The sequence below is a fragment of the Thamnophis elegans genome, chromosome 1 (genome assembly GCF_009769535.1).
Source record: "Thamnophis elegans isolate rThaEle1 chromosome 1, rThaEle1.pri, whole genome shotgun sequence".
NCBI lineage: Eukaryota > Metazoa > Chordata > Lepidosauria > Squamata > Colubridae > Thamnophis > Thamnophis elegans.
The window spans coordinates 119,179,201-119,204,460 of NC_045541.1; the positions used below are offsets into that span (position 1 = coordinate 119,179,201).

Genomic DNA, 25,260 nt, shown 5'->3' on the forward strand with positions numbered 1-25,260 from the left:
CCCCATGCATTCGTGAACAACCCCCCGCTGCCCTTCCATGCATGCATGCCCAACCCCCTGATGCCCCCGTGCATGCGTGCACAATCCCCCGCTGCACTCCATGCATGCGTGCACAACCCCCACTGCCCCCCTGGGCATGCGTGCATGACCGCCCTGCCCTCCTGAAACCTGGAGGGGGGAGAAAATGGCCTCCCCTGTCCCTCTGGAGGCTCTTTAAGGGCCAAAAAGTATCTGGCCGGTGCGCACATGCGCGCTGCAGCTGACCTAGGGCAACTGCTCTCAGAGATGTGTCCACGTGCCACCTGTGGCATACGTGCCATAGGTTTGCCATCACGGGCCTATCTCATCATGTTTTTGGCCATTCGGTAAAATCAGGCTCACTTGCTCTCTTCAGAACGATTCAAATAAATGATTCCCTGTCATAGTACTGTTCTCTAGAATCATCTTCTGAAGATCTGTTAGCTCTTCTCCCAGGCCTAGTTTTAAGTGGCTGTGGAAAATTATCTAGATCTGTGTTCCTCATTAGGCAAAATACAAATTCCTTTCTAGGAAAGAAAGAGAAAAATGGCAGGTTTATATATTAATATTGCTAGTATAAAGTTCTACCATATAAAGTTCTCCAAATATTTTGAAAAATATTTATGTTTCTCAAAGTAGGCAGGTTTCTCATATAGAGCAGCAAGTGGTTTCAAAACAGGAAGCAAGGGTATGAATAAATTGACAATTCTGACAATAGAGGGAAGTAAGTACTGAAGGCTATCCACTGGGAATTCTTCAAGGTACATAAAAAGCAAAGGCAATGAGGTTATTTAGAAGGAAATTATATCCAGAAAAGTTTAAATCAAATCCTAGGAGGGTAAGTTTATGAAAGGTTATCATGAAAGGCTATCACAACTAAATTAAACCTCCCTGTTCAAAAACCAAATAATACATATTTTTAATATCGGAAACAACTCGGGAACAGTTCTTTGTGCCCTCTTACTCCGGATGATGCAGCTACAAGTTTTTCCTTTTTATTTGACAATTTGCAGGTGCCCGATTTGGGGGCACCAACCAAGCAAAAACAAGTATCCAAGTCTTCTTCAGTCTGGCATCCTTCAATATATTGCATTATCATAGGCCCATGCTCTCCAGTGACTGTTCTGGCTGAAGAAGATGGGAACTGTAGTCTTCCAGTGGACATCAGGCTGAGGACAAACACAACACAGACTAACAACAGTTGGAAGGGACCTTGGAGGTCTTCTAATCCAATTCGCTGTTCGAGCAGGAGACCCTATACCATTTCAGGACTACTGCAAACAACCAAGAAAGCAGGAGAGAAGCTTCCTCTTTAGAATTCGAAAAAAAGAAGGTGCTAAGGACTGTACAAGAATTGCTTCTCTGCAAAGAGATTAAGAGATATGGACAAGAAAATGTATTAATAAAAGGAAAAGATATATATATATATATATATATATATATATATATATAGATAGATAGATAGATAGATAGATAGATAGATAGATAGATAGATAGATAGATAGATAGATAAAATAGTAGTATATACATTAATAGACAATATATATGTTATAACCCCAATAAGTAAAAATTAGTAGGTGGGAATTTAGGACTAGATAATGTAATTGTGTTAATAACATTAATAATATGTTAAAGTATATTGTGAATTTAAAATAGTAAGGAATAGAAATTATTGGGAGTTGGAACTATATTCCTGGGATTGATTAAATATTGTTAATAATTGGCTTTATTAGCAACCCTACACATTCGGGACATTGAAGTTATGGTGAAATAATGGGTAATTTTTAAAACTATTAAATGATATTATTTAGCAGGGGATAATAAATATAGGGCAAAAAGAAATGCTATTTATGTTTAAATGAACTGTTGGAAGAAATGTCCTTCTGGGTTCAGTTCCAAGTTGGGGGGTGGGGGAAGACACTGAAAACATGGAGGCTGCTTGGAAAGATGGTTTAATGGTGGACAGGATCACACGGCTTGAACTCCTGAACAGAAAAGGGGGATCACATGCTTTAAGATGTTGAGTGAAGAAAAAGAGAGAGACAGATGCTGAAAGACCCTGGTTTTATGTCCTCTCTGGGCTTTGAACCTGAGCTTGTATTCTGATTGGTTGTCAGACTTCCATGGGGCCATGCAGGGGCAACTCTGTAGTCCCAAACTTGAGTCCAAGTTTGGTTAAGCATTGCTTCTTTCCAGATGCCCTGTGCTGAGATGGGTAAAGGGCGAATATTATTATGCCTTAATCCCATCACTATGGAGCTGAAGGGGGGAGATCTTTGTTATGTAGAATAAACTGGCTCAGGCCTTTTAATGGCCCATTGACAAAGGTGGGGGTATTAAGAGTGAGTCTGTTTCCTGCCTAAAAACATGTTTCTCCATTTCTTATCCAGGGAAATATAATATTCTGCGTTTTCAATATTTCCCAGGCTATTTCATTTTTCTAGGAGATGAGTGGGTTTTAACTTCCTACAGAACTATTAGAAAAATGATAAAGGATTATGGAAAGAAACCAATATTGTTGAAGTTGGAAGATTTGAAGTATACATATTTATTTATTTGTATTACTATTGCTTAAGTGGCTTAAAAAAGACTTGACCCAGTCAATGTACTGTCCATAAAATATAAATGTTTATATTGGAGGAAAATTTTATTTAAAAAAAATTGCTTCTCTGCAAGTCTGGACTTGCCCTGCCTTCGATTGATTGTGAGGTTTGGCTTTGGGCTGAATGCCAAGACAACAAATAGGCACGGTTAAATATAAAATCTTTTGCTTCAGGTCTCCCAACTAATTCTCGCCCTCTTAGCGCCACGATTTGGGGGAAGGGGGCGATTGCCCCGTCTAGAGCCAGCGGCTTTTGGAAACGGCTCTGCCACAGCTCCAGCCTTTGGCTCGCTGTGAACCGAGATCACGAGCCAGACTCGACAAAATTATCCACGTTGTGACAGCCCCGAGCTGGGAACGTGCGCGCCTGCCACTTCCCATTGGCTAGACCCCCTCCCTGACGTCACGGCGGGGAGGAGTGACTTTCATCAGCTGTGCGGGGTAATGCCAGGAAGCGAGTGTCTTTTTGGAAACAATACCGTGTGGTGCTAAGCGGCGGCGCCTCAGGTTGCAAGCCCGGGGACTTTCCGGCTCCCGCTCTTTCCGCTGGCGGCTCTTGTTGGCGCTTCAGCAGCAAGTAGTAGACCTGATGAAAGGCGGGATCCGTTTCGGAGATCGCCGCTTTGAATAAGCGACCAGGACTCCTGGATCTTGTCTCCGGAGTACGATCGTAAGCTTCTGCAGCTGTTCTGCCCGGGCAGAGGCGCAGTGGGGGCAACAGGTCAGTATTTGGGCAGTAGCGGGGGGGGGGCTGGCAGGGCAGGACTTGAGTGACAACTCCGTTATTTGTATTTATAAGTTCTGTTATTTATAAGTTCTAAATCACAACGTGCTCCTTGGGATTTGGATTTCCTTAGCGAGCTAGTCGAGAGTCCCTCGAGAGCCTTCATTAGAGATGCAGGCATCGCATCGGCGGATTCTTCTACTTGATAAGTTCTGGGGGTCCCGTTGCGCAGTTAAGGAAGTTACATTGAAGCAAGGGGCTTCTCCCCCCCCCCCAAGTCGGTTAAATGATCTTCCCCCACATGTGGCTTTCTCTGCGTGAGTCAGGTTTAAAGTTGCACAGGCTAGCATTATACAAAATATTCATCGAAAGATACACTATATTGCCAAAAGTATTCGCTCACAACTGAGTCTGATTAAGTGGATGGGTGAGCGAATACTTTTGGCAATATAGTGTATATTTGTATATATTTTCCCCCTTGCACTCTCACATGAGATATTACTGCTTTGTATATCTTGCAGTTAACTTTCCAAGACATAACTTAGTCCTCACTTGGCTTAAGTAAAAAGTGGGGGGAGGGGTGTGTCATTGCTACTTGGCTTCCAATATTGCTTGACAGACAGGACCTGAAGAATGGAAACTTCTTCTCTTTCATTTTTGTTTGCTGGCCATTAAAGTTGTCGAAGATATAAGGAGAACAAACTAGTAGGACCACAGCAGCTGAAATTTCTGCCAATGGTTTGTGATAGTTTTAGATATACAGAAAAAATGGGATGCAAACAAAGATAATTTGTTATCTAGTGAAAGACTATAACCATCTTAAATAGTTCCCACATAATCATTAAGGAATGCAAATTTGTGTTCTGCAAAATAGAAAAGAGACACTTGGTTTTGCGGAACTGGCCACCAAGGTGTTGTACTTGATGTTTTAATTCTTAAAAGACTCAATTTATTTCTTGCACCATGGATGCAGTAAGGCCTTGCTATTTGTGGACTCATTTGGATAAAATATGAGTATCTGATTTTTTCCCCTCCTTCCTTTTCACTGTAAGAATTTGGTTTGACCTCTTCCTGGGCTGATATAATACATTTCAACCTTAAAGATTCTTTATGAGTCATTTAAGCACCGATTGAGTCATTTAAGCACTGGGCAGAAGGCAAAAGGAAGAGCTAAAGAAATCATGAAACCAACTTGTCACTTTGTTTTGGCTAACTGGCATGCACGTGTGTTATGTCCTCCCCACCCTCTTCCTTGTTCTTCCATTCCTGAAGAAAGGCAAGTGGTTGTATATTGATTTTTCCCCCCTGAGAGAATGCTAGAGGTAATGGAAGAATGCCTGCATTGTATGGTTCCTCAACAGGTGTTTCCAAGTGGAAAGAACTGCAGAATTGGTTTCATTCTTTCCCATTCGGGGTTGTGAAGTTGGTTGCTGAATTGATTTCCTTCTTTCCAAAGAGCATGATGGTTATTTATTATGCTTCTATAGCATTTCAGGAAATATAAAACTGCTTGCTTGGGACTTTCAGGGGATTCCAGTCCAGGTGCTCAGATGTGCTGAATGGTATCAATATAATTGCATCGTGTGCACTTAAATCCCCAGGATGTTGCCTTTGGATACCAGTGTATTCGTGGATACTTTTCTTGCTGCCACCTGCCCCACTCTTATTATTAAATATTATTATAATTCTAAACATCTAGAATAATTTTTATTTCTCAAGAGTGCCCTTGCATTTCACATTGGCATTGTTGGAAAACAAAAATAATAGATTTATCGTGTGAGAAGGAACTGCATAATCCTTGCCCTTGTGCTCAGAAGATATTTATAATTTGCGCTCCTTTCAAGGATCTTGGATTGGCCCCATAACTGCAAAATAGTGTTTGAGTGCACACATCACATTAAAGCAAATGATGTGGGTTTGCTTTTGGCTCAGTGTATAGTGCAAATACAACTATTGCCACTTATGAAATTTGCCACTTATGAAAAAAAATGAAAGTTTTTGCTTTAAGAACCCTTACAACACTGGGTTTATTCCATAAACCATGACTAAATGAATCATGATTTATTGTGATCTGTGAACCTAGCCTAAAAGAAAGTGATGAGTTCCCAAGCTCCAATTCTGTTTTTCCATACTGCTAACTGTTCAGAACCTCACAGACTCAAGGACTCTTATTTCAAAGTGAGCCCCACTGAACACAAAATGACTTACACATAGGACTGTATAGTAAGTGAATATTGTTCATAACATACTTACAAACATAGGATCTATGTTGAGGGACCGTTCTTTCTCTAGGTTATAGATTAAAGACCCTAACTATGGTGATAGATATTATGAATACTTATTGGATAGCAGTCTTAATTATGCATGCAAGATTATTAGTATGTTTAATCTAGAGAACAGGGATGTGGTGGCTCAGTGGTTAAGATGCTGAGATTGTTGATCAGAAAGGTCGGCAGTTTGGCGGTTTGAATCCCTAGTGCTGCGTAACGGAGTGAGCTCCTGTTACTTGTCTCAGCTTCTGCCAACCTAGTTGATTGAAAGCATGTAAAAATGCAAGGAGAAAAATAGGAACCACCTTTGGTGGGAAGGTAACAGCGATCCGTGCACTTTTGGCATTAAGTCATGCCCGTCACATGACCACAGAGACGTCTTTGGACAGTGCTGGATCTTCGGCTTTGAAACGAAGATGAGCACCACCCCCTAAAGTTGGGAACAACTAGCACATATGTGCGAGGGGAACCTTTACCTTTACCTAGCCTACAGAAGAGGCAGTTGTAGACAGATAGGATCGCTATCTTCAAGTATCACAACAGTTATTATATAGAAATGGGGGAGAGTTATTCAAATCCTATCCCAGATGATGGAAAAAATGATAATGGGTTGAAATTACAAGGAAGTCAATGTCATCTGGACATTAGGGTAAAAACAGCCCTAAAAGTAGGAGCACAGTGCCTTGGGTGGTGGTGGACTCTTCCACATTTAAACAGACTGGATGTTGTAGAAATGGACTTTTACCCTAGACATGAGATTGGACTAGAACATTGTTCTACCCTTTCATGTTGATGTTTCATTTCTGCAATCCTTTCTTCCATTTACAGCCTACAGCAGATACATAAATGGAGTAAAATGAAATCATTAAAAAAAATTAAGTCATTTGGGAGTTGTTTATTCCAAGGCAGAATAAAAGAAATACAGTGGAAATGGTGCATGGCATGGCAAACGTAAATTGGATTTCATTCTGCTCAAACATGAGATTGCTCAGTGAAGGTGAGATCAAAAGAACTTCTTTACAGAATGAAATGGAGCAAGCTGAAATTGAATCCAGACAATCCAGAGATACCATTGGCAAGAAGAACGCTGGACTCTGGAATGGTGATGTTTTGGATGGGACTGCACTCCCCAAGAAGAAATGGGTTTACAATTTTAGAGTGGTTCTTGACCACCAGCTGTCATTGGATTTGCAGCTGGCAGCTGCAATGAGCAGCGCTTTGCACAGTTATGGGTAGGGTGCAGCTGGGATCGTCCCTTAGCCAGTGGAATTTAGTGACAGTAATTTGCAACTTTTCTAATTTATGTGGGCCTTCCCTTGTTAAGCATCCAGAGAGTGCAGTTGGCGCAAAATGAAACATCCAGCTTCTGGTCGGCTATGCAATATAGGAATCCTGTGATGTTTGGACTAAAAAATCTGCATTGGTTGCTAAATGTGTCCCAAGCACAATGGAAGATGGTCGCACTGACCTTTAAATCCCTAAACTGCTTAGTGGTAGATTATCTGGGGCATTGCGTCTCCTGCTGCAAACTTTTCGGGTTACTCAGATTGGCAGGAGGGCCCTTCTCAAGTACCCCATTGTCACGGTTCATCTTTGTGGGAAAAGAACCACCTTCTCTATGGCTCCAAAGCAAGCTTAGGAAGAATTCCCTAAGGAGCCATGTTTGGCTCCAGATCTTTCAATATTTATCAATTATTTTATTGATTGATTTCATTTTGGTTTGGGTTTATTTGTATTATTTTTAATCTTTAATATTCTGTATTTTTGCTTATTGATAAGTCACTAGAGTAATTAGAAAACTGAATATGCATTTAGTAATATTAAAAAAATGAAGGTGGAAAGCTAATTATTTTCCAATGCCATAGAACAATTTTCTATCCCTGTTTTCAGCCTTTATTCTGTTCTTCCAAAGTTCCTTGTTACCAACCACTCCTTCAGCATTGTTCAACTTACAACGGCATTGAAAACAGAGATTTGTGATCAGTCCTCAAAGTTTTAACCTTTGTAGTGTTCCCATGGTCACATGATCATGATTCGAACTCTAGGTAAATAGTGCACATTTATGATGCTTAGAGAGGACCAGTTCATGTGATTGCCATTTGTGATCTTCACAGCCATCTGTCAATAAGCAAAGTCAATGGGAAAGTTCACAAATTATGGTGAAGTGACATCACACTTAACAACCTGTGGTGACTCGCTTAATAATCACAGCCAGAAGTGACGAACTAATATAATGCATCATAACCCACCAGCTCACAAGAAATCAGACCATGAGGTTCAGTAACAACAATCAATCAAACAATCCGAACTCAGAAATATGTGAACAAACAACGCTAATTTACATCATACAGATGGTACTTAAAATCAAAGACCGTGTCCCAATAACAATAGCCAGCCGATCAAACAGTCCAAAATCAGACCAAGACTCAGAAGTAGCTTGAACAAACAACATCCACACTAATTTGCATCACATAAAAAGACATTTAAAGGCCAGCGTTGTGACAGACGAACACAATTCAAAGTGCACTGATGATGTCTCCTCAAATGGTCACTGAAATGTTTGTGACCAAATTGCCAAGCTCGGAACTCAGAACAGTCTATCAACCCAAACTACTAATATTCAAATACATTTCAACTGTTATTATTGTTTAGAAATTGAAGAAAAATGATATGACAACAACCATCTACCAACAGAGAAGACTGATCCTTGAAATAATTTTGTTGTGTGTGTTTTGTACCTGACTTTAGGCTTATTTTTGTTCCCTGGCAATGAAACAAGAAAATTTTTATAATCTATGGCACTTATTACTAATGTAAAATAAAATTGTTTACAGTTAAATAAACTTAGAATTGCAATACAGTATATAAAATTGTCATTTCCTGGCCTTTAACTATGTGGGCTTTAGTGGACTACAACTGAAATTAAGACCAAGTCTTTTGATCCAGTGAAGGTTAAGGTTAGAGTTTAGATTTATTATTTTAAATTTCAAATACTTTTATGTACAGATATTCAAACGGGACAAGAGTTATAGCCCAGTTCTGTATGTGCAAACTCAAAAAAAAAATCCCTCAGATTTCAGGAAAACATGCTACTCCTTATATTGTTAGATCTTATCAGTAATTGCAAGTTAGATTATACAAACCACAGCACAATAAATTATCCAAATAATGAATTTTACTTTTTTTAGATCTGGAGAATTCTTGTGTGTTTTCTGTGTATTTAAATTAAGCTAACATTGAGAGAATCATGAAAGACTAATTGTTGGCCTCAAACCCTGAAAGGCTAATTGTTGGGAGATTATTTTTTTATTATTTTATTTTTATTTCTTTTATATTGTGCTTTTATATCCTTGTAAGCCTCCTTGAATCGCCATGTGCGAATAGGCGGCAATATAAATTTTCTAAATAAATAAATAAAATAAATAAAAATCAATGCACTGCCTGTTATAATCTATAACCTAAATGTGCATCAGTAAACACTTCTGGTTTTAATAGGCCAAGCATTTTGAGAGCTTATAAAAATGAAACAAGGCTGTGTAGATGTATTTTATTTATTTATTTATTGGAAGGAGGGCAGTTTTTAGGCACAGTATATACTTTTAACAAAGAAGACAAAATACAATATTTGGAGTTGGGATTTCAGGAAAAGAGTTGTCTGTTTTGCAAGATCTTGGTGCATTTTGGTGTAGTTGACTTGTTCAGGGCTTTTTCCTCTCTTCCTTGGTATTATCCAGTTTGTTACCACCTGTTAACACACCTCCACATTGCTTTCACTCAAAAGGTGTTGAACTTTGTCAACTAATTTGAAAATGGCACTACAATGTTATCATCACACAGTATATGCAATAATCTCTAATGTCCCCAAGCTATATGTCAGAATAGTGTAGTCAAGGAGTTCCCAAGGCTTTCCAAGAAACTGTATGCAATAGTCTAAGTCTTCCGATAACGCTTTCTCTGCCCATAAAATAGCCTCAGGACCACACCAATCTTCCTATGACTTCTTCTTACCCTTACCCCTTTTTTTCTATTTTTGTCTGATGGATGCTACTTGGGCAGTTCCACTTACAGGATCACCCTGGCAGTTAGACCAACCAAATTCCCTGCCCTGATTCCCAAGAGCTCCTGCCTGAGGCCAGAGGAAACAGCACAGTTTCCCTTTCTTATCTATCCCAGCGGTTTCAGTTGCTGGAGCACATTGCCAGATGTTCTCAAGAAACACTCGTTTTGCAAAGCGCATCCTTTTTGTGGAGCATGTCCTGTTATGAAAGACACTTTTTTTTTTTTACCCTGGTTCTGCTTGCCAGACTTTCTTTATATAAGCTCTTGAGAATGCATAATATGATCTCAGAGCTAAGCTCAATTATAGTGATTTACATGGGTATTTCTATGCAGTTTTCTTGGTATAGTACGATGTGGAAGAGGTTGCTGTTGGCTTCCTTGGGGATGTTTTTTTCACTTCCCACTCTAGCCAGGCGTTGGATGAGAAAAATAATCCACGCCACCCCATGCCATCTTTTGAGGTGCACATTTAATCCTCTTTGCCAAGGGATATTTATATGTGGTTCTGTGATTGCACATGGAGTTACGTAGTTTACGTGCTCTGTTGTGGGCAGGCTGGTTGTTGATTCAAGAGCCTTCTTTGAAAAACATTTGTGTTTTTCTTTAAACGTAACTCAATAGGAGAGAAATTGCCTGTACCTTGCAAGGATGTCATTAAAATTGTACATTCAGTGAAGACATGGCCATGGTGTGGCATTTGTTCGAAGTTATTAATTTGTTAGAGATTTTCTGAACAACTGCCTTCTTCATTATTATCAGTATAATCTGTTATCTAGATGCTAGATAACTGAGTTTATATACTGTTTTGTTTTTTAATTAAAATTTTAGATCTTATGCTTAGATTTAGTACATTTGTTACATATCTAAAAAAAGTTCTGCAAAAATATTTTTGCACCTGCATTGGACTAAGCCGATTCTGAAGTCAAGTCACTCCTATTGTTCGTTAGTCAACCTGATTGAGCGGATTTGCTGACCAAGGTTTTTGTCTTACTATAAAGTGAGATTGCACAACGTGAACTTCCAAAATCCAGTTAATGAGAAATTAATCACCAACCCAGAAATATAAACCACTTCCTTCTCCACTTGGTCTTGGGTCTGGCCACTGACACTGTTCACATTCAACAAAAATGTGGCTTCAAAGATTGGGCAATACCAAAGAATGGTTGGTGAATATGATAGAACTTGCTGAAGCAGCCAAATTGACTTGTAGATCTTGTCCTTTTTTCTAATCAAACATTTATTGCTGACATGAAATGCCTTAGAGACATTTTGTGTAAAACAGAAAAAAAATGAACTTATGATCTGTGGCTTGGACAACTAGATAGGATAAGTTGTAGAAAGAAAAGAGTTGTGTTATACTTTAGAGAAAGATGTAAACCCTGCAATTGTATTTATAACTGCTGTAAGAAAAATAAAAATAAAACACTTCTTTATATCTTTTTCCTTTCTTTTCTATTTTTCCACTATCCTTTTGCCTTTGAGCTTTCTCTTTTATTCTTCCTTTTCTTTGTTGATTTTACTCTATTTTAGTTTGTGTTATTCTTACTCATTTAAACTTTCAATAAGTATATTAAAAAAAAACCCCAAAAGTATGACTTGAAGAACCAAACGTTGGCTGGGCACAACAGCAAAAGCAAACAAAACAAAGCAAGTGATGGAATAGCATTATATGTGAAGTAGGTATTTAAACAGCCCTTGAATGAACTGAATGGTCCTTTGTGTTTTTTTAAGAAATAGCCATCCCTCTTTATTTTACAGCCTAGAGTTGTTGCTGTTGTTTCAAAAACAATACTACAGTATTTTAATACTGCAGTGTTGGTATCAGTCTGGGCTGCCAAAATCCAGGTGACCACTACAGAGCATGCATTGACAAACTACTTTTTACTATCTCTTGCTACCATCTACTGCCATCCGGATTTTGTCAGCCCAGATTAAATAGCTACTAAGGTAATAAAGGTAGTCCTCAATTTATGACCACAATTGAGCCCAAAATTTCTGTTTCTTAGAGAGGACAGTTGTTAAATGAGTTTTGCCCCATTTACAATCTTTCTTACCGCAGTTGTTAAGTGAATCACTGCAGTTTTTCAGTTAGTAACACGTTTGTGTAAGTGAATCTGGCTTCCCCCTAGACCAGTGTTTCTCAACCTTGGCAACTTGAAGATGTCCGCACTTCAACTCCCAGAATTCCCCAGACAGCAAAGCTTGAGAAACACTGCCCTAGACTTTGCTTATCAGAAAGTTGCCAAAGGTGACCATTGTCATCCTAGGATACTGTGACCGTCATAAACATGAACAAACATTCAGATTTTGATCACATGAACATGGGGATGCTGCAATGGATGCGGCAAGCATGAAAAACACTCATAGGTGACTTTTTCTCAGTGTCATTGTAACTTTGAATGGTCACTAAATGAATTGTTGTAAGGTGAGAACTACCTGTAATGGCTTTAAAATGAATTTTTGAAAACAGCCTGAAAACAGCTATTTGAAATAGCTCTGAGTTTGGTAAGAAATGGATTCTTCCATTTCTTTTAACTTTGTCAACCACCAGGGAGGATAGTTTATTCTCAAAGCCAGTAGCCAAGATATTTTATAAGGAAAAAAAAAAAAGTACTCCAACAAGAGCAACGGAATGTTGCAATCTGCTATTCACTTTTCCTGCTAAGTGAGACATTTGTTTAAGTGAGGTTGCCCCATTTTACAACCTTTCTTGCCACACGTTGTTAAGTCAATCACTGCAGTTGATAAGTTAGCAACTCGGTTGTTAGTGATCTGGCTTCCTCATTGATTTCACTTGTCGGGAGGTTGCAAAAGGTGGTCCTGTGACCTTGGGACACAGGCAGGGCCGGATTTTCCTATAGGCTAACTAGGCTTCAGCCTAGGGGCCTCAAGATCAGAGGGGCCTACATTCAAATTGTTAGCAAAATTAAAAATTACACTATTCTAAAAACAGTGAACACTAAAACCCTGAAACCGAAAATAAGGAGAAATTCTACACATATGACTAATAAACAAACATAAAAATGTATTGGTTAAGATTGTTCCAGCGCCGCGGCAGTGGGGAGCCCGCCCACGTTCCCAGCACCGGCGTTGGGCGAGAGGCGTGCCGCTCCCAGTAGCCACCCCGTCAACCGCGGAGCCCACCAGCGGCCAGCAGGTGCAGGCGAGGGGCCAAGCCGGGCAGCTGAGCGCAGAGGGGAGGCAGCTGGCCTCGCTGCCTTTGCCGCAGAGCAGAGCCGCCCTCCGTTGGGAGGCCAGCTATATATATTGATATAGATTGCATATATATCACAGTAATGATGATTTTTATTGTCTCTCATGGAATTTACAAACTTAAAAATGGGAGGTGAAAGGGCTTCATAAGTGGAATAGCCTAGGGCCTCTTTTCATCTAATCGGGACTGGACACAGCAACGGTCATAAATATGAACCAGTTGCCAAGCGCCTGAATTTTGATCATGGGGATGCTACGATGGTGGTGTGAAAAATGACCCTGTCACTTTTTTCAGTGCCGTTGTGACTTTGAATGGCCACTAAATGAATTGTTGAAAGTTGAGGACTACCTGTATATCTTTTCAGTACGTAAACAAACACCATTTATGTTTATGTATTGATATATGTGAATAAATATAAATAGGTAATGCAATATGGCATTAAGGGGTGTCCAAAGCAGCTTGATTTCCTCAGTCTTCTGACTCCCAACTGATTCTTGAGGTTCATAAATCAATTAAAGTAAAATTCCAGAGCAGAGTCAGGTAATTGGAGAAAATTGCAGAGCAGGGCAACCTGCCGATAGATACCTCTTCTTCTCCTTCCTCTGGCATTATCTTCTGGCTCTGAACTCTGCGCTGTGTCCTTTATCTTTCTAGAGAAGTAGTCAAGTGCCAGCAAAACAGCACTGTAATGCTTGCCAACAATGCTTTCTCCCCCCCACCTCCCTTTTCTTATCTGCTAGAAATGGAGCTGTTTTCTCCTTCTCTATGATTTGTTCATTTTCAAAATATTTTTTCTTCTTTTTGGCTCTTGTTCCTTTTTTGCCCATTATTAATGTTTAAAATCTCATGCTTAAAACCTTTTTGCCTGCTAGGGTGTTGCACTTAGTGCATAGCCTTGTGTTTACATAAATTCATAGATATAACTGTAACCTAACATTGGGGTAGGGGTGGGTGGGAGATAACATAGCTGAACAAGCAGATGGAATTGACTGTTACACAAAACTTATTGGCAAGGAAGAACATTTTGGTGGGCAAAAAGGAAACAAGACTTTTCCTTTCCTAAAGGCAATTTAAAATTACTTTTTTTTGTGGAAGACATTAAAACGGCGTGATGTTTCTTCAATTGTCATTAGGGGCGATGATTGCCTTTTGCTGTAAAAGAATCATCAGGAATCAGGCAGCATATAAATTTAATAAATTATGGTTCATTGCATAGTCAGCCAGGTCAGACTGGATTTGGCATTTTTAATCCATCTGTCAAGTCCTTTCTGAGAACCTGGAATAGGAAGATGGTGTTTGATGGTGTTAAAGGAAGAGTCAGAGGATGTAAGCTGTTCCAAATCAAGCTACCTTTTGCAATTGGCTAGTGATTTTGACGAGATTATGGTGTTCAGCCTCATTTTGGGGCTATTACTCTTGGGGGTTTGCTTTCTTTTGCTACAATTGTTCTACTTTTATTTGCAGGTCTTTATGCTTTGGGACTTTCTCCAGTTCTTTTCTATTTTGCTATCTCCAGGTATTGCCATGCCCAGTATCCAGATTTTTTTGTCCTTCTTATCAACAATTGCTATGTATGAGGTATAGTGGTGCAGATGTTTATCTGTTTGAATTCAAAGTCCCAAAGCACTTCAGTTGTTCACTTTCTATGTTTTGTGTATTTTATGGTCTTGCTTGGAGGCAAAAGGTATTTCTTGCAGATAGTCCAATCAGGGGTGTGTTCTTGTACCAGTTGGTACCAGTTCGCTGCGCATGCACTTCGCTTTTTTGCATCAAAATGGCAAAAACCTGCCATACTTGGATGTATTTCCTAGTAAACTGGAGAGGCACACTCAGCCCCAGGTTCCATTGGCTCTACGATTTAGATGAACAAACTTGATTAATGTTTTCAGATACTGTACGTTAAGAATTCTCAAAACTGTGCAGAGAATTTAAAATAAATTTTTTGAGAGCGGAATGCTTGTGTAAAGTATTGATGTGGTTTATTGCATTCTAAAATAATTTTCCTGGAAGCTATTTTTTTTTCTTTCAACTTTCTTCATAGGGCTGACCAGACGGTAAACAGTCTGAACCTTAAATGGCATTTTGTTTCCCATTTGCTTCAACATTTTGTTTGAAAGAAGAAGAGAGAACTCGGTCAGAGGGCCTCTTTCACTAACCAGCTAACCTTTCCCCCCAGGCAGCATTCAGAAATAGCTTGTGTGACAAATAAAAGGCATGCATGTTTTTGCCTCTGCTATTCAATTATTTAGTGTTGTAATATTTTTATTCTTATTACATATTTTCAGGTGAAATGGATCCCCCTGTTTACCTGGAAGATGATTTTTCCCATTTGGATGGGTTAGATGACGATGTGTTCCACTCTGATGACTGTGAACTGGTCAGTCAGTCCAGCAAGATGGCCTTTCGTGGCATTTTCACCCAAAGCAAATCTTACAACTGCCTCCTGGGCAGGTTCCAGCTCTTCCCACTTACACATTGTTGTGGCCCTGGCAGCAGGCATGCCAAACAACAGGACAAGGCAACACAAACCCTCAATGCATCCTCTTCCAGCCAGGATATCATGTTACCTTGTGGAGTCACTGAAGAGCCTCAGAGACTCTTTTATGGTAAGAATCATCAGCTGTTACTGGCTTCTTTGTCTACAGTGAAAAAAGGCAGTGAGCCACAGATATAACCTGTTCCCTTTTTTTAATGAACCGTGCTGTTCTTGAGCAAGGCAGCAATTGCCTCTGCTGTTGCGTCAGATAGTTATCTCAGAACCTTTTGCCTGGCTTTACATGAAACAGGTAGAGGGAAGTCCTGCTTCATCTTCAGAGTATTTTATTTAGAGCAAGACAGGGCAGCCAGCACCTCAAAACCTATGTGACTCTGTGCTCTCTCATCTTTGGCCACCAACATTTGGCAGCAATGAAACCCTCCCTTGAATTTTGGGGTCAAAAGTCACTTGGAAACAGCCTTCATAATATGCAGAACTGGGCTAGTTATCCAAAAAGAGTTAGTGTTATCAAAAAAAGAAATAGATGATAAATGAAAAATGTATTAATAATCTGCTTCTAAAATGCAAAATTAATAAATGAATTGCCATCATTTGACATTTTTAGCACTAGCACTTAGACTTATATACCGCTTCACAGTGCTTTACAGCCCTCTCTAAGCTGTTTACAAGTCATATTGCCCACAACAATCTGGGCTCTCATTTTACCCACCTGGGAAGAATGGAAGGCTGAGTCAACCTTGGGTCAGTGAGGATGAACTGCTGGCAGTCGGCAGTCAGCAGAATTAGCCTGAAATATTGCATTCTAATAACTGTGCCACCACGATTCTAGGAGGTGTTTATATAGACTCTTTGTTCCTTATAAACCAATAGTGCAAGCTCCAATAATAATTTAGAAGAAAAGTGATCTAAATTGTCCTCTCAAATTAATTGGTAACTAACTGCAACTCAAATTTAATTCATATGAGGGAGTCAGTGTGTTATTTTGAATTGGATCCTGACATAAAGATCACTGCTAAATTTGAGTAGTCACTTCCTCTTAGTCCAACCTTCCTCACAGACTTGTGAAGATAAAATGAGGGGAGCACCATCTTTAGTTCCCAATAGAAAGGTGGGGTATAGATGCAATAAGAACACTAAATAAAATGTTGATTAAAACCATCTTAGTTACCATGGGTATAATAATCCAAATTTGAGTTCAATTATATTGTTTAAACGAACTAGCTTGGTGTAATGTCTAAGGTGCCAAGAGCCTATGTGTTCTAATCTTGACTTAGGCACAAAGTCACCTGGCTGACCTTGGGCCAGTCGCTCTCTTTCAGCCCTAGGAATCAGGCAATGGTAAAACCCAGTTCTGAAAATCTGGCTAAGAAACTGAAGGGCCTAATCCAGGCAGTCAATGCTAACTCAACGGCGCAACAATAACAAAAAACAATTGTCTATTGTTATGCTATTGATGTCAAAAAAGATCTTATACCATATTGTGATATAAACATCTTTTTGTATGATATTTGGCAGGAAATGCTGGATACCGTTTACATGTCCAACCAATCGGTTTCACATTGAATCCCCATCTCCAGGAGGAACCTCAGGAAAGTCTGCAGGAATTGCGTACCGAAGTTCAGATTGCACGGAAGTTACAGTGCATTGCAGATCAGTTCCACAGGCTTCATCTACAGAGGGTAGGCAGCTTGAAGAGCAAGTAAAGTAGGGGTAGCAGTAAGGCAACAGAATTAATTCATTGGAGAAAAGATTTAAATATATTGAATAGTCAAGTAGTGTAACTTCTGTGCCATCACTTCCAATATGCTTAGAAGGTGCTTTGTGTTAATATTGATAATATACAGTTTGTTTCAAAACTGGGAACTATTTTCTGAAATATATATTTATTATTATTCTTTATTTGATTATATTGTAATTTATTTACAGAGGTACCATAGCTGTGCCTCTTAGAAATACTAATATAATATTATTTCTGAATGTAAAGCTGGTTTCCTTTGTTGAGTTATCCTGCAGCTGAACAAAAATAAAATAAAGTTTGCAGGGAGCTACATTATAAAGAAAGAAGTAGATTTGTTTTTGAATGTCTTCTATTAAGTCTATTGAACAAAGTAAAAAAATAACCAATGAAACTAAGATGAAAAGAATCAAACCTACTCTTTCTAAGTAGTGGGCAGGTTTACTCCTTCTCCTGAGGAGGGTTTCTAAATACAGTATATACTGTATTTTTTAGAATATAAGGCGCACTCCCCCCCCCCAAAGGGAGAAAATCTGGGTGTGTCTTATACACTGAATATAGCATTTTGGCCTCCTGAAACCCCGCCCCTTCACAAAAATGGAGGTACAGAGGCTTTGGGAGGCCTGCAAAGTGCTCCTGGGGGCTGGGGGGGAAATGGGCAGTTTTTTCCTCGTTTCCCCCCTCCCCCGAACCCCCAGGAGCACTCTACAAGCCTCCTAAAGCCTATGCATGCGCTGTTCTTTGCAAAAACCTGGCCTTTTTTGCTTGTTTTTGCCTCCCCCCCCCCAGCCCTCAGGAGCACCTTACAAGCTTCCTAAAGGCTATGCATGCTGTTTTTCACAAAAAAGAGGTATGCAGAGGGTTTGGGAGGCCTGCAGAGTGCAAAAACTTTTTTTAAAATTTACCTCTTTAAAATCTTGGTGCGTCTTATACTCCAAAAAATACGGTATTTTTATTTTCTTTCTGCTTACCTATCTATCACTTTAAGCCTTGCCTTCTGCTCCCAAGGACAACTTAGAAAATACTTTGAGGAGTATCTGTTTATCTCAGATTTATTACTTTCGCAGTGGTGTTAGGAGAGAGAGAAAGAACAAGGCCTTTCTGCCATTCCCTGTATGCTGTAAGGGGCTGGTCTCCTGTTTCCATTAGTCATGGAAAGGTAGAATATTTTCTGCTGACTAAGTCCGTCAGCTGGATAGCAGAACAAGTAGGCAAGGCTTCCAGGAAGCCAAATTTCATGCTTTGACATCTAGTCCCAAATGTAGTTCAGCCTTAAATACCATGAATAATCCAGCTCTCTCCACTAATGTGCTGAAGTATCTGTCACTTTCGAGATTTGCTCTTCTGTTGGTGCTGTCTTGTGAAGCAGATGAAAGAAACATGGTGTGATGGGTGAAGCACGATGCCATGGCAATAGCCCTTCTTCATCAAAAGCCTTTGAGTGTCACAATAACAGTATCAATAATGGTGAAATTCAAATTTTTACTACCAGTTCTGTGGGCATGGCTTGGTGGGCGTGGCAGGGGAAGGATACTGTAAAATCTCCATTCCCACCCAACTCCTGGGGAAAGGATGTTGCAAAATCTCCATTCCCATCCCACTCTGGGCCAGTCAGTGGTGGCATTTGCCGGTTCTCCGAACTAAAAATTTCCGCTACCAGTTCTCCAGAACCTGTCAGAACCTGCTGAATTGCACCCCTGAGTACAAAGCATCGGTGTCATTCTCCCAGGTACCACAAGTAGTCTGTATTAGTTTAAGTTTAAGTTTAATAACATTTATATGCTGCCCAATCCCGTGGGACTCCGGGCGGCTTACAGTACAAAAATAATCAAAAATTTTTAAAAAAGTAAGATACAGGAAAGAAAGATATATAAAATACAAAACATCATGCACTCCATTCTGAATGGGGCTGGACCGTATTTTGGGGCCAACAGCCCCAGGCCTGCCGGAACAGCCAGGTTTTAATGGCTTTCCGGAAGGCCGAGAGAGTGGGAAGGGTCCGGATCTCTATGGGTAGATCATTCCACAGGGCTGGGGCAGCTACAGAGAAAGACCTCCCCCGTAGTCGCCAACCGGCATTGCCTGGTCGACAGTACCCGGAGGAGGCCCAGCCTGTGGGATCTTATGGGTCGTTGGGAGGTATCTGGCAGGAGACGGTCCCGCAGATATCCAGGTCCCAAGCCATGTAGGGCTTTAAAGGTAACGACCAGCACCTTGAAGCGCATTTGGAGACCGATGGGAAGCCAGTGCAGCTTAGAATTGTTACAATAAAGTGAACTAGTACTGAGGCCCTGCATGCTTCAGAAGTGTTTTAAAACAAGTGCCTTGAAAGTTGCACACACATAGCACTTTTCTGGTCTTTCTTAATTAAGGCAGCCAGAGTTTTTCCAGAGTTTCTTGTAATTTTGAAAACAAATGTGCTCCTGCTACAGTATATGTTATCCATCTATTAACATGACTGTTAAAGCAGCAGCTGTCTCACAAGGAAACTAAAAAGGCAGGCTGCATAAATGAACAGCAGGAAGATGCTGCCCTTATGCACATGTATGATCCAAAGCACTTCTCCTTTTTAAAGCAAGCAAACCCTAATTAGTTCTGTTCTATCCAGATTACAAATAGATGTAAGGGTCCAAGACTGATAGAAGAACTTTCCTAAAGCCTTTTAATACATAAAATAAGGCCTAAACCAGCTCAGGATGAACCTTAAGCAAGCTTAGCATGTTGTACAAATGCAGCTACTAGGTTTTTGATTGACCTTCTTGAGTCATATTAATCAATATGGCCACTGAGTTTCTAGCAAAGGTGAGATACTAAATTCGGATAGGGACTCCTGCTACACTAGTTCACTATTGGCTTCTTCACAAAAAGGAACTTGGTGCCAACCCATCTTCAAAAGAGTATTTTGTTAAACTTTTTGATTCAATTCTCAAGATTTGCAGAAGTGGGAAGAGTTCTTAGAAGGCTCACCACAATCTTTTCTATTTATAAAATATCTTACACCAGACCAATCAGCTGTGAAGTTCTGAGCAGCTGTCTTTTCCTCTGGGTCTTTCAGTAGGAGGTGATGTTATCGTTGGACACTGGGTGCTTTTTTCTTCCCTTCCCTTCCCTCCCCTCTTTTTCTCTATTCGCCACCACCAGCCTCCACTTCCTACTATTACTTTGTAAGTTACCCTTGTGGATTGTCCATCCTTGTGTGAAACCCAAGCAGATCTCTCAGAATGCTTTACAGGAGAGGAGGAATCATCCAAGCCGGTTTAGTTTAACCTACTTAAGACTGATCTGATTTCAGCTTGGGCCACTTAAATTCCTCCTGAGAAGAATTGCATTCAGGAGTTTATCATAGTTTTTTCACCCCATTAATAAAAATTTTTTTTTAATTCTCTTACATACCATTCTAAGTATACATTCACATAATTGTTATTCTTCTTTACATTTGTCATTCTTATACATTTGTTATTTCATTTAAATAGGTTTTGGGTTGCTTATTTATTGCATTATGTTTGCTTATTTACCATCCCTTCCGCCTGTTTCTAACACCACCCACCTTATTTTCCCTTTCTTTTCTCCCTCCCTCCTTCTCTACTTTCTTCCCTCCTCCTCTCCTTTCCCTTTCCTTTCCCCTACTCATACTCTTCATCTTCTCCTTCCTACCCTCTCCCTTCTCTTTCTCTCCCTTCCATCCTTCTCTCCTTACCTCTTTCTCTTTCCCTCCTCTTCCTCTCATTCTCTCCTCCTCTCTCTCTTTCTTTTTCTGTTGTTGTAGGTGTCTCTTTCGAATCTCAGTTCATGTTTTCTTGGGAAGGTATTTCCGCAAACCCAAATATAATTTGGTATCAGTTTACCATTGTTGTGGCTTCTGTTTCTCTTCTTAAGACAAGGGCATGTTGTGTCACAATGCCAGAGCTTTGGTTAGAGGGGGTGGGCAATAAGATCCATAATGAAGGCTGCCATATTTGTAAAGGAAACTTGTGCTTTTATGAAAAGAATGTACTTGGTGGAAGATAAGGAATTCCTTGGAGCAGTTTTAATGGCTATAAATATATAAAGCAGAGAAATTTCACTGTCTGATTGTGGCTGTTTCCAGCTGAACAGGAGTGGTAGCCTGCAACCACTTCAGGAAGCTGTTGTGGACCAGGGTCATGTGTGGGATGGAACTAGGCAGTGGCTGCAGAGGGCTAGGGCTTTAAGTTACAGCCATTGCTATTTCCTATAGGAACTCTGTGCAGCTGCCAAGTTCTCACAAATGCAGAATCCGCTCAGGGAGGAAGGATATGTGTATATGTTTGCTGTGGCTGGATTTCCATGAAGTTCCAGATGTTCAGATTGTTCCATTGCTTTTCCTACAATCTCAAGCTTCATTTTACTTCGTCCCCTGTTTCTCTCAGACCTCTGCCCACAATTGTTGAGATATAACTACTATGTTTGGGGAGAGGGAGGGGGGAGAAATGGTTCTAGACAAAAGAACGGTATCTCTGATTTTACATTCAGCAAAAGAGAACAGTTTTGCCAGTTGGGGGGGGGGAAAACAGATTTACCAGAACAAAAGTGCTGGAATGGCATTCTAACTTCTTGATTGTGGTAAATGTAGGAACTCCATATGTTTGATAGGTGAGAGAAGAAATTAATCACTTCCCCCTCTCTTCAAATCCTTCTGGCATTGCTTTTCCCATCCTAGATAGCATTCCATCACATCTGTCCCTAATGTCAGTTCTGGGGTAGCTAACTTTGTTTTAGAATGGCAAAGGTTAACAGGGCTTTGTTTTTCCTGTCAAGAGTCCTAGGGAAGCTGCAGAATGGTTGTAACACGACCCGTTCCATCTGGGAGTGCAGCTATCCAATGTCTTTGTCAGGGAATGTGCCAAGAATGCCCCCAGGGGAAAAAAAAAAGCTGTAACCAAAAAAGAAATGTCTTCCCTTCCCCTTTTTCTTCAGGCAGACGTGCGTTGCGTGGCCCAAGAGAGCCAGAGAGGAACCACTGAGCAGAAATAGTGTAGGAGCATATGTGTCATCCAAGCATGTGGGAGAGTTAGTAAACAAAGCTCCCTCTTTACTACGAGCAGAGGCAGGCGGAGAGAGGAGGAGTTCTTCTTTTCAGCTGAATAATGGACAGAAAGTGTGTGCAAGCTGACAGTCCCTTCTCTCTCTTTCTCTTATATTTGTATATGCACAAATCCGTATTTGAAACAGAAAGTAGGAAAGAAATCGTAGGAAAGAGTTCGTGCATATACAAATATAAGAGAGAGAGCGGGGGGGGACGACGACTGTCAACTTGACACACTTTCTGTCCTTATGCCACTCCATTATTTCAGCTGAAAAGGAAGAGCTGCTTAAACAGAAAGAAGAGCTCTTTAAACAGAAGGTAGGAAAGAATTAGAGGGACACGGTGGCTCAGTGGCTAAGACATTGATCTTGTCGATCAGAAAGGTTGGCAGTTTGGTGGTTCGAATTCCTAGCCCCGCATAATGGAGTGAACTCCTGTTGCTTGTCCCAGCTTCTGTCAACCTAGCAGTTCGAAAGCGTGTAAAAATGCAAGTAGAAAAATAGGGAGCACTTTGGTGGGATGATACAGTGTTCTGTGTGCCTTCGCCATTTAGTCATGCCGGGCCACATGACTATGGAGATGTCTTCGGACATAGCTGGCTCTTCGGCTTTGAAACGGAGATGAGCACTGCCCCCTAGAGTGAGAATGAATAACACATATGGGTGAGGGGAACCTTTACAGAAAGAAATACTTGATCTGTTACAATCAGTCATCCTTCCTCATTAGATTGGTGGGACTTCAATTCCGTGTTGTCAACATTCTGGAGAAAAGATTCCTAAAAGATGTGGAAGATATTTATTTGGCAAGGTCTGGAATAAAGGGTTCCCTACAAATATGGAAATGGGGAATCTTCTGTTGTGTGGAACTATACTGAAGGACACCACAACACTTATACTAAGTTTGTTCTGGTGGTTTATATTCCTTTTGGCCACTTTCGTCTCATCCTGTTGATAAAGACAGTGGTGTGTTGTCCAATACTTTTCTGGACAATTATTGGTGACCAGAACTGTAACTTGTTTATTGTGTCACCTCAGAGAGGTATGGTTGCAATCAGATTGCACTAGGTGGCACGTGGAGCCATTTGTCAGGGCATACAAGGCATTGCTCTGTCAGCTGGCCAGCACGCGTGCACGCGCTGGCCAGCTGAGTTCAGCCTTTTTTAAAGCCATTTTTTGCCCTCCCCAGCCTCCAGAGGTTTATAGGAGCCTGGGGAGGGTGAAAACAGCCTCCCCTGCCCCCCCCCGCTGGAGGTCCTCTGGAGGCTTCAGGAGCTTCCCTGAAACCTCCGGGGCGCAAAAAACCGACCCTACGGGCAAACCGGAAGTTCAGGAATGGACTTCTGGTTTGCTGATAGGGCCGGTTTAAGCCCTCTGGAGCCTTCAGGGACCTTCAGGAGGCTTTCCTAAAGGCTCCGGGGGACGAAAAATCACCCAATGAGCAAACCGGGTCATTTTTCATCCTCCGGAGCCTTCAGGGAAGCCTCCCTGAAGGTCCCTGAAGGCTCTGGAGGGCTTAAACCGGCCCTGCAAGCAAACCAGAAGTCCATTCCTGAACTTCCGGTTTGCCCGAAGGGCCATTTTTTTGCACTCTGGAGGCTTCAGGGAAGCTCCTGAAATCTCTGGAGAGCCTCTGGGAGGGGGGGCTGTTTTCGCCCTCCTCAGGCTCCTATAAAGCCTCTGGATCCTGGGGAGGGCAAAAAAAGCATGCAAAAAAGGGGGGTCATGCATTGCATTATGGCTGTGGCACACCCGCGCATGACCCCCCTGCACTCCCCCTGCTTTATGGCACATGAGCCAAAAAAGATTCGCTTATCGCTGCACTTTTGTGTAAAAGGAAGAACATTGGTTTAGTACTGATGGTCTTTCCTATGTAAATGAAAATAAGAATGACTATTACCTAAAGGTGTTTCCATCAGAACAAACAAGGAACATGATAAATTTAAACTATCCAATACTTTCATTAAGCATTACAGCCCTAGTTAAAATGGATCAAGGAAGATGATACACAATTGGAAGATAGAAGAACATAGTGAGGAAAGAGATGACTGTTTTAATAGAATTATCAAAATGACCAGATGACCACACATTGAGCATGAATGAGTAAAAAACAACCTTTTCCACCTGGTGCCTTGAAGAGTCCTACATGGCTAAGATAAAGAGTCTTCACTACAACATGCAGAGCTAAAATTTACGATATCCCTACTTATTTCATATCCATAGCCATGGCCCTTCAATAGGAAGGAATCATACATGAATTCAGAGTAGACTTAAATTTGGATTTCCTTGGTCCTTGATCAGTACCCATAATCCCTACACCAGCCTCAATAACAAATATTGGAGTTTATTCTGATTCTTTTTTTTAAAGTTTACATTTCCATGAAACTATGTTTATAGGCAATGTTAAGCCTGGATTTAGTTATATCTGTATGATACTCCGTGGATCAAATCAAGCCTTGAGATGTTTGCTTCTCCTTCTCTAACTGTATTGGGAAAAATTCATTCATATTTTTCATTCGTATTCAGCTCCTTGGCCTGACCTATATATGAGTTTAGAATCAATATTTAACACAGACTCCAATTAAACATTCGGTTTGTCTTGTAGTTGATTAGCATTTGTGTTAAGCCTAAGACATACACAACTTGTATTTTCCCTTCCCTATTGAGGAGGGGGAGAAGGAAAGTCGGTTTATCTAATAATTTCCTGTTGTTTGCAGGTATTCCAGTATATATAATTGATATATTCATTATGTGCCATCAAGTTAATATTGATGACCATATGAATAGATTTCCTCTATGACAGTGTGGTCTTTCAGATCTTCTAACAATCTACCCATCACTGCTTGTAACTGAGTCAATTCATAATGCTGCTGGTTTTCTTCAGCCTCGTCTAGCAATTTAGCCTTCTTCACATAATGTGTGTAAAGTAGGTAATTTGGGCCTGATCATTTGTGTCTCAAGTGAAAACGATAGTTGATTTATTCATTGACCCATTTGTTAATTCCTTGGCTGTCCAAGAATTCCCAAGAGTCTTCTCAACCCCAATGTTCCAAAGCATCAATACTCATTTTATCCTGGTCTCTTAAATTCCAATTTCATTT

At 40.5% G+C, this 25,260-nt stretch overlaps 1 protein-coding gene across 1 annotated transcript in view; it reads left to right on the plus strand.

The window, feature by feature from the left end:
• The first annotated feature begins 3,037 nt into the window (after positions 1–3,037).
• The window catches only part of BMF (Bcl2 modifying factor), a 35,564-nt gene continuing 13,341 nt past the window's right edge, over positions 3,038–25,260 (plus strand). Inside the window, exons 1-3 of the mRNA XM_032233664.1 lie at positions 3,038–3,341; positions 15,173–15,493; positions 16,900–17,063. Of these exons, the coding sequence (XP_032089555.1) occupies positions 15,178–15,493; positions 16,900–17,063 (480 nt within the window). The 5' untranslated portion in view covers positions 3,038–3,341; positions 15,173–15,177. The remainder of the gene's footprint in view (positions 3,342–15,172; positions 15,494–16,899; positions 17,064–25,260) is intronic.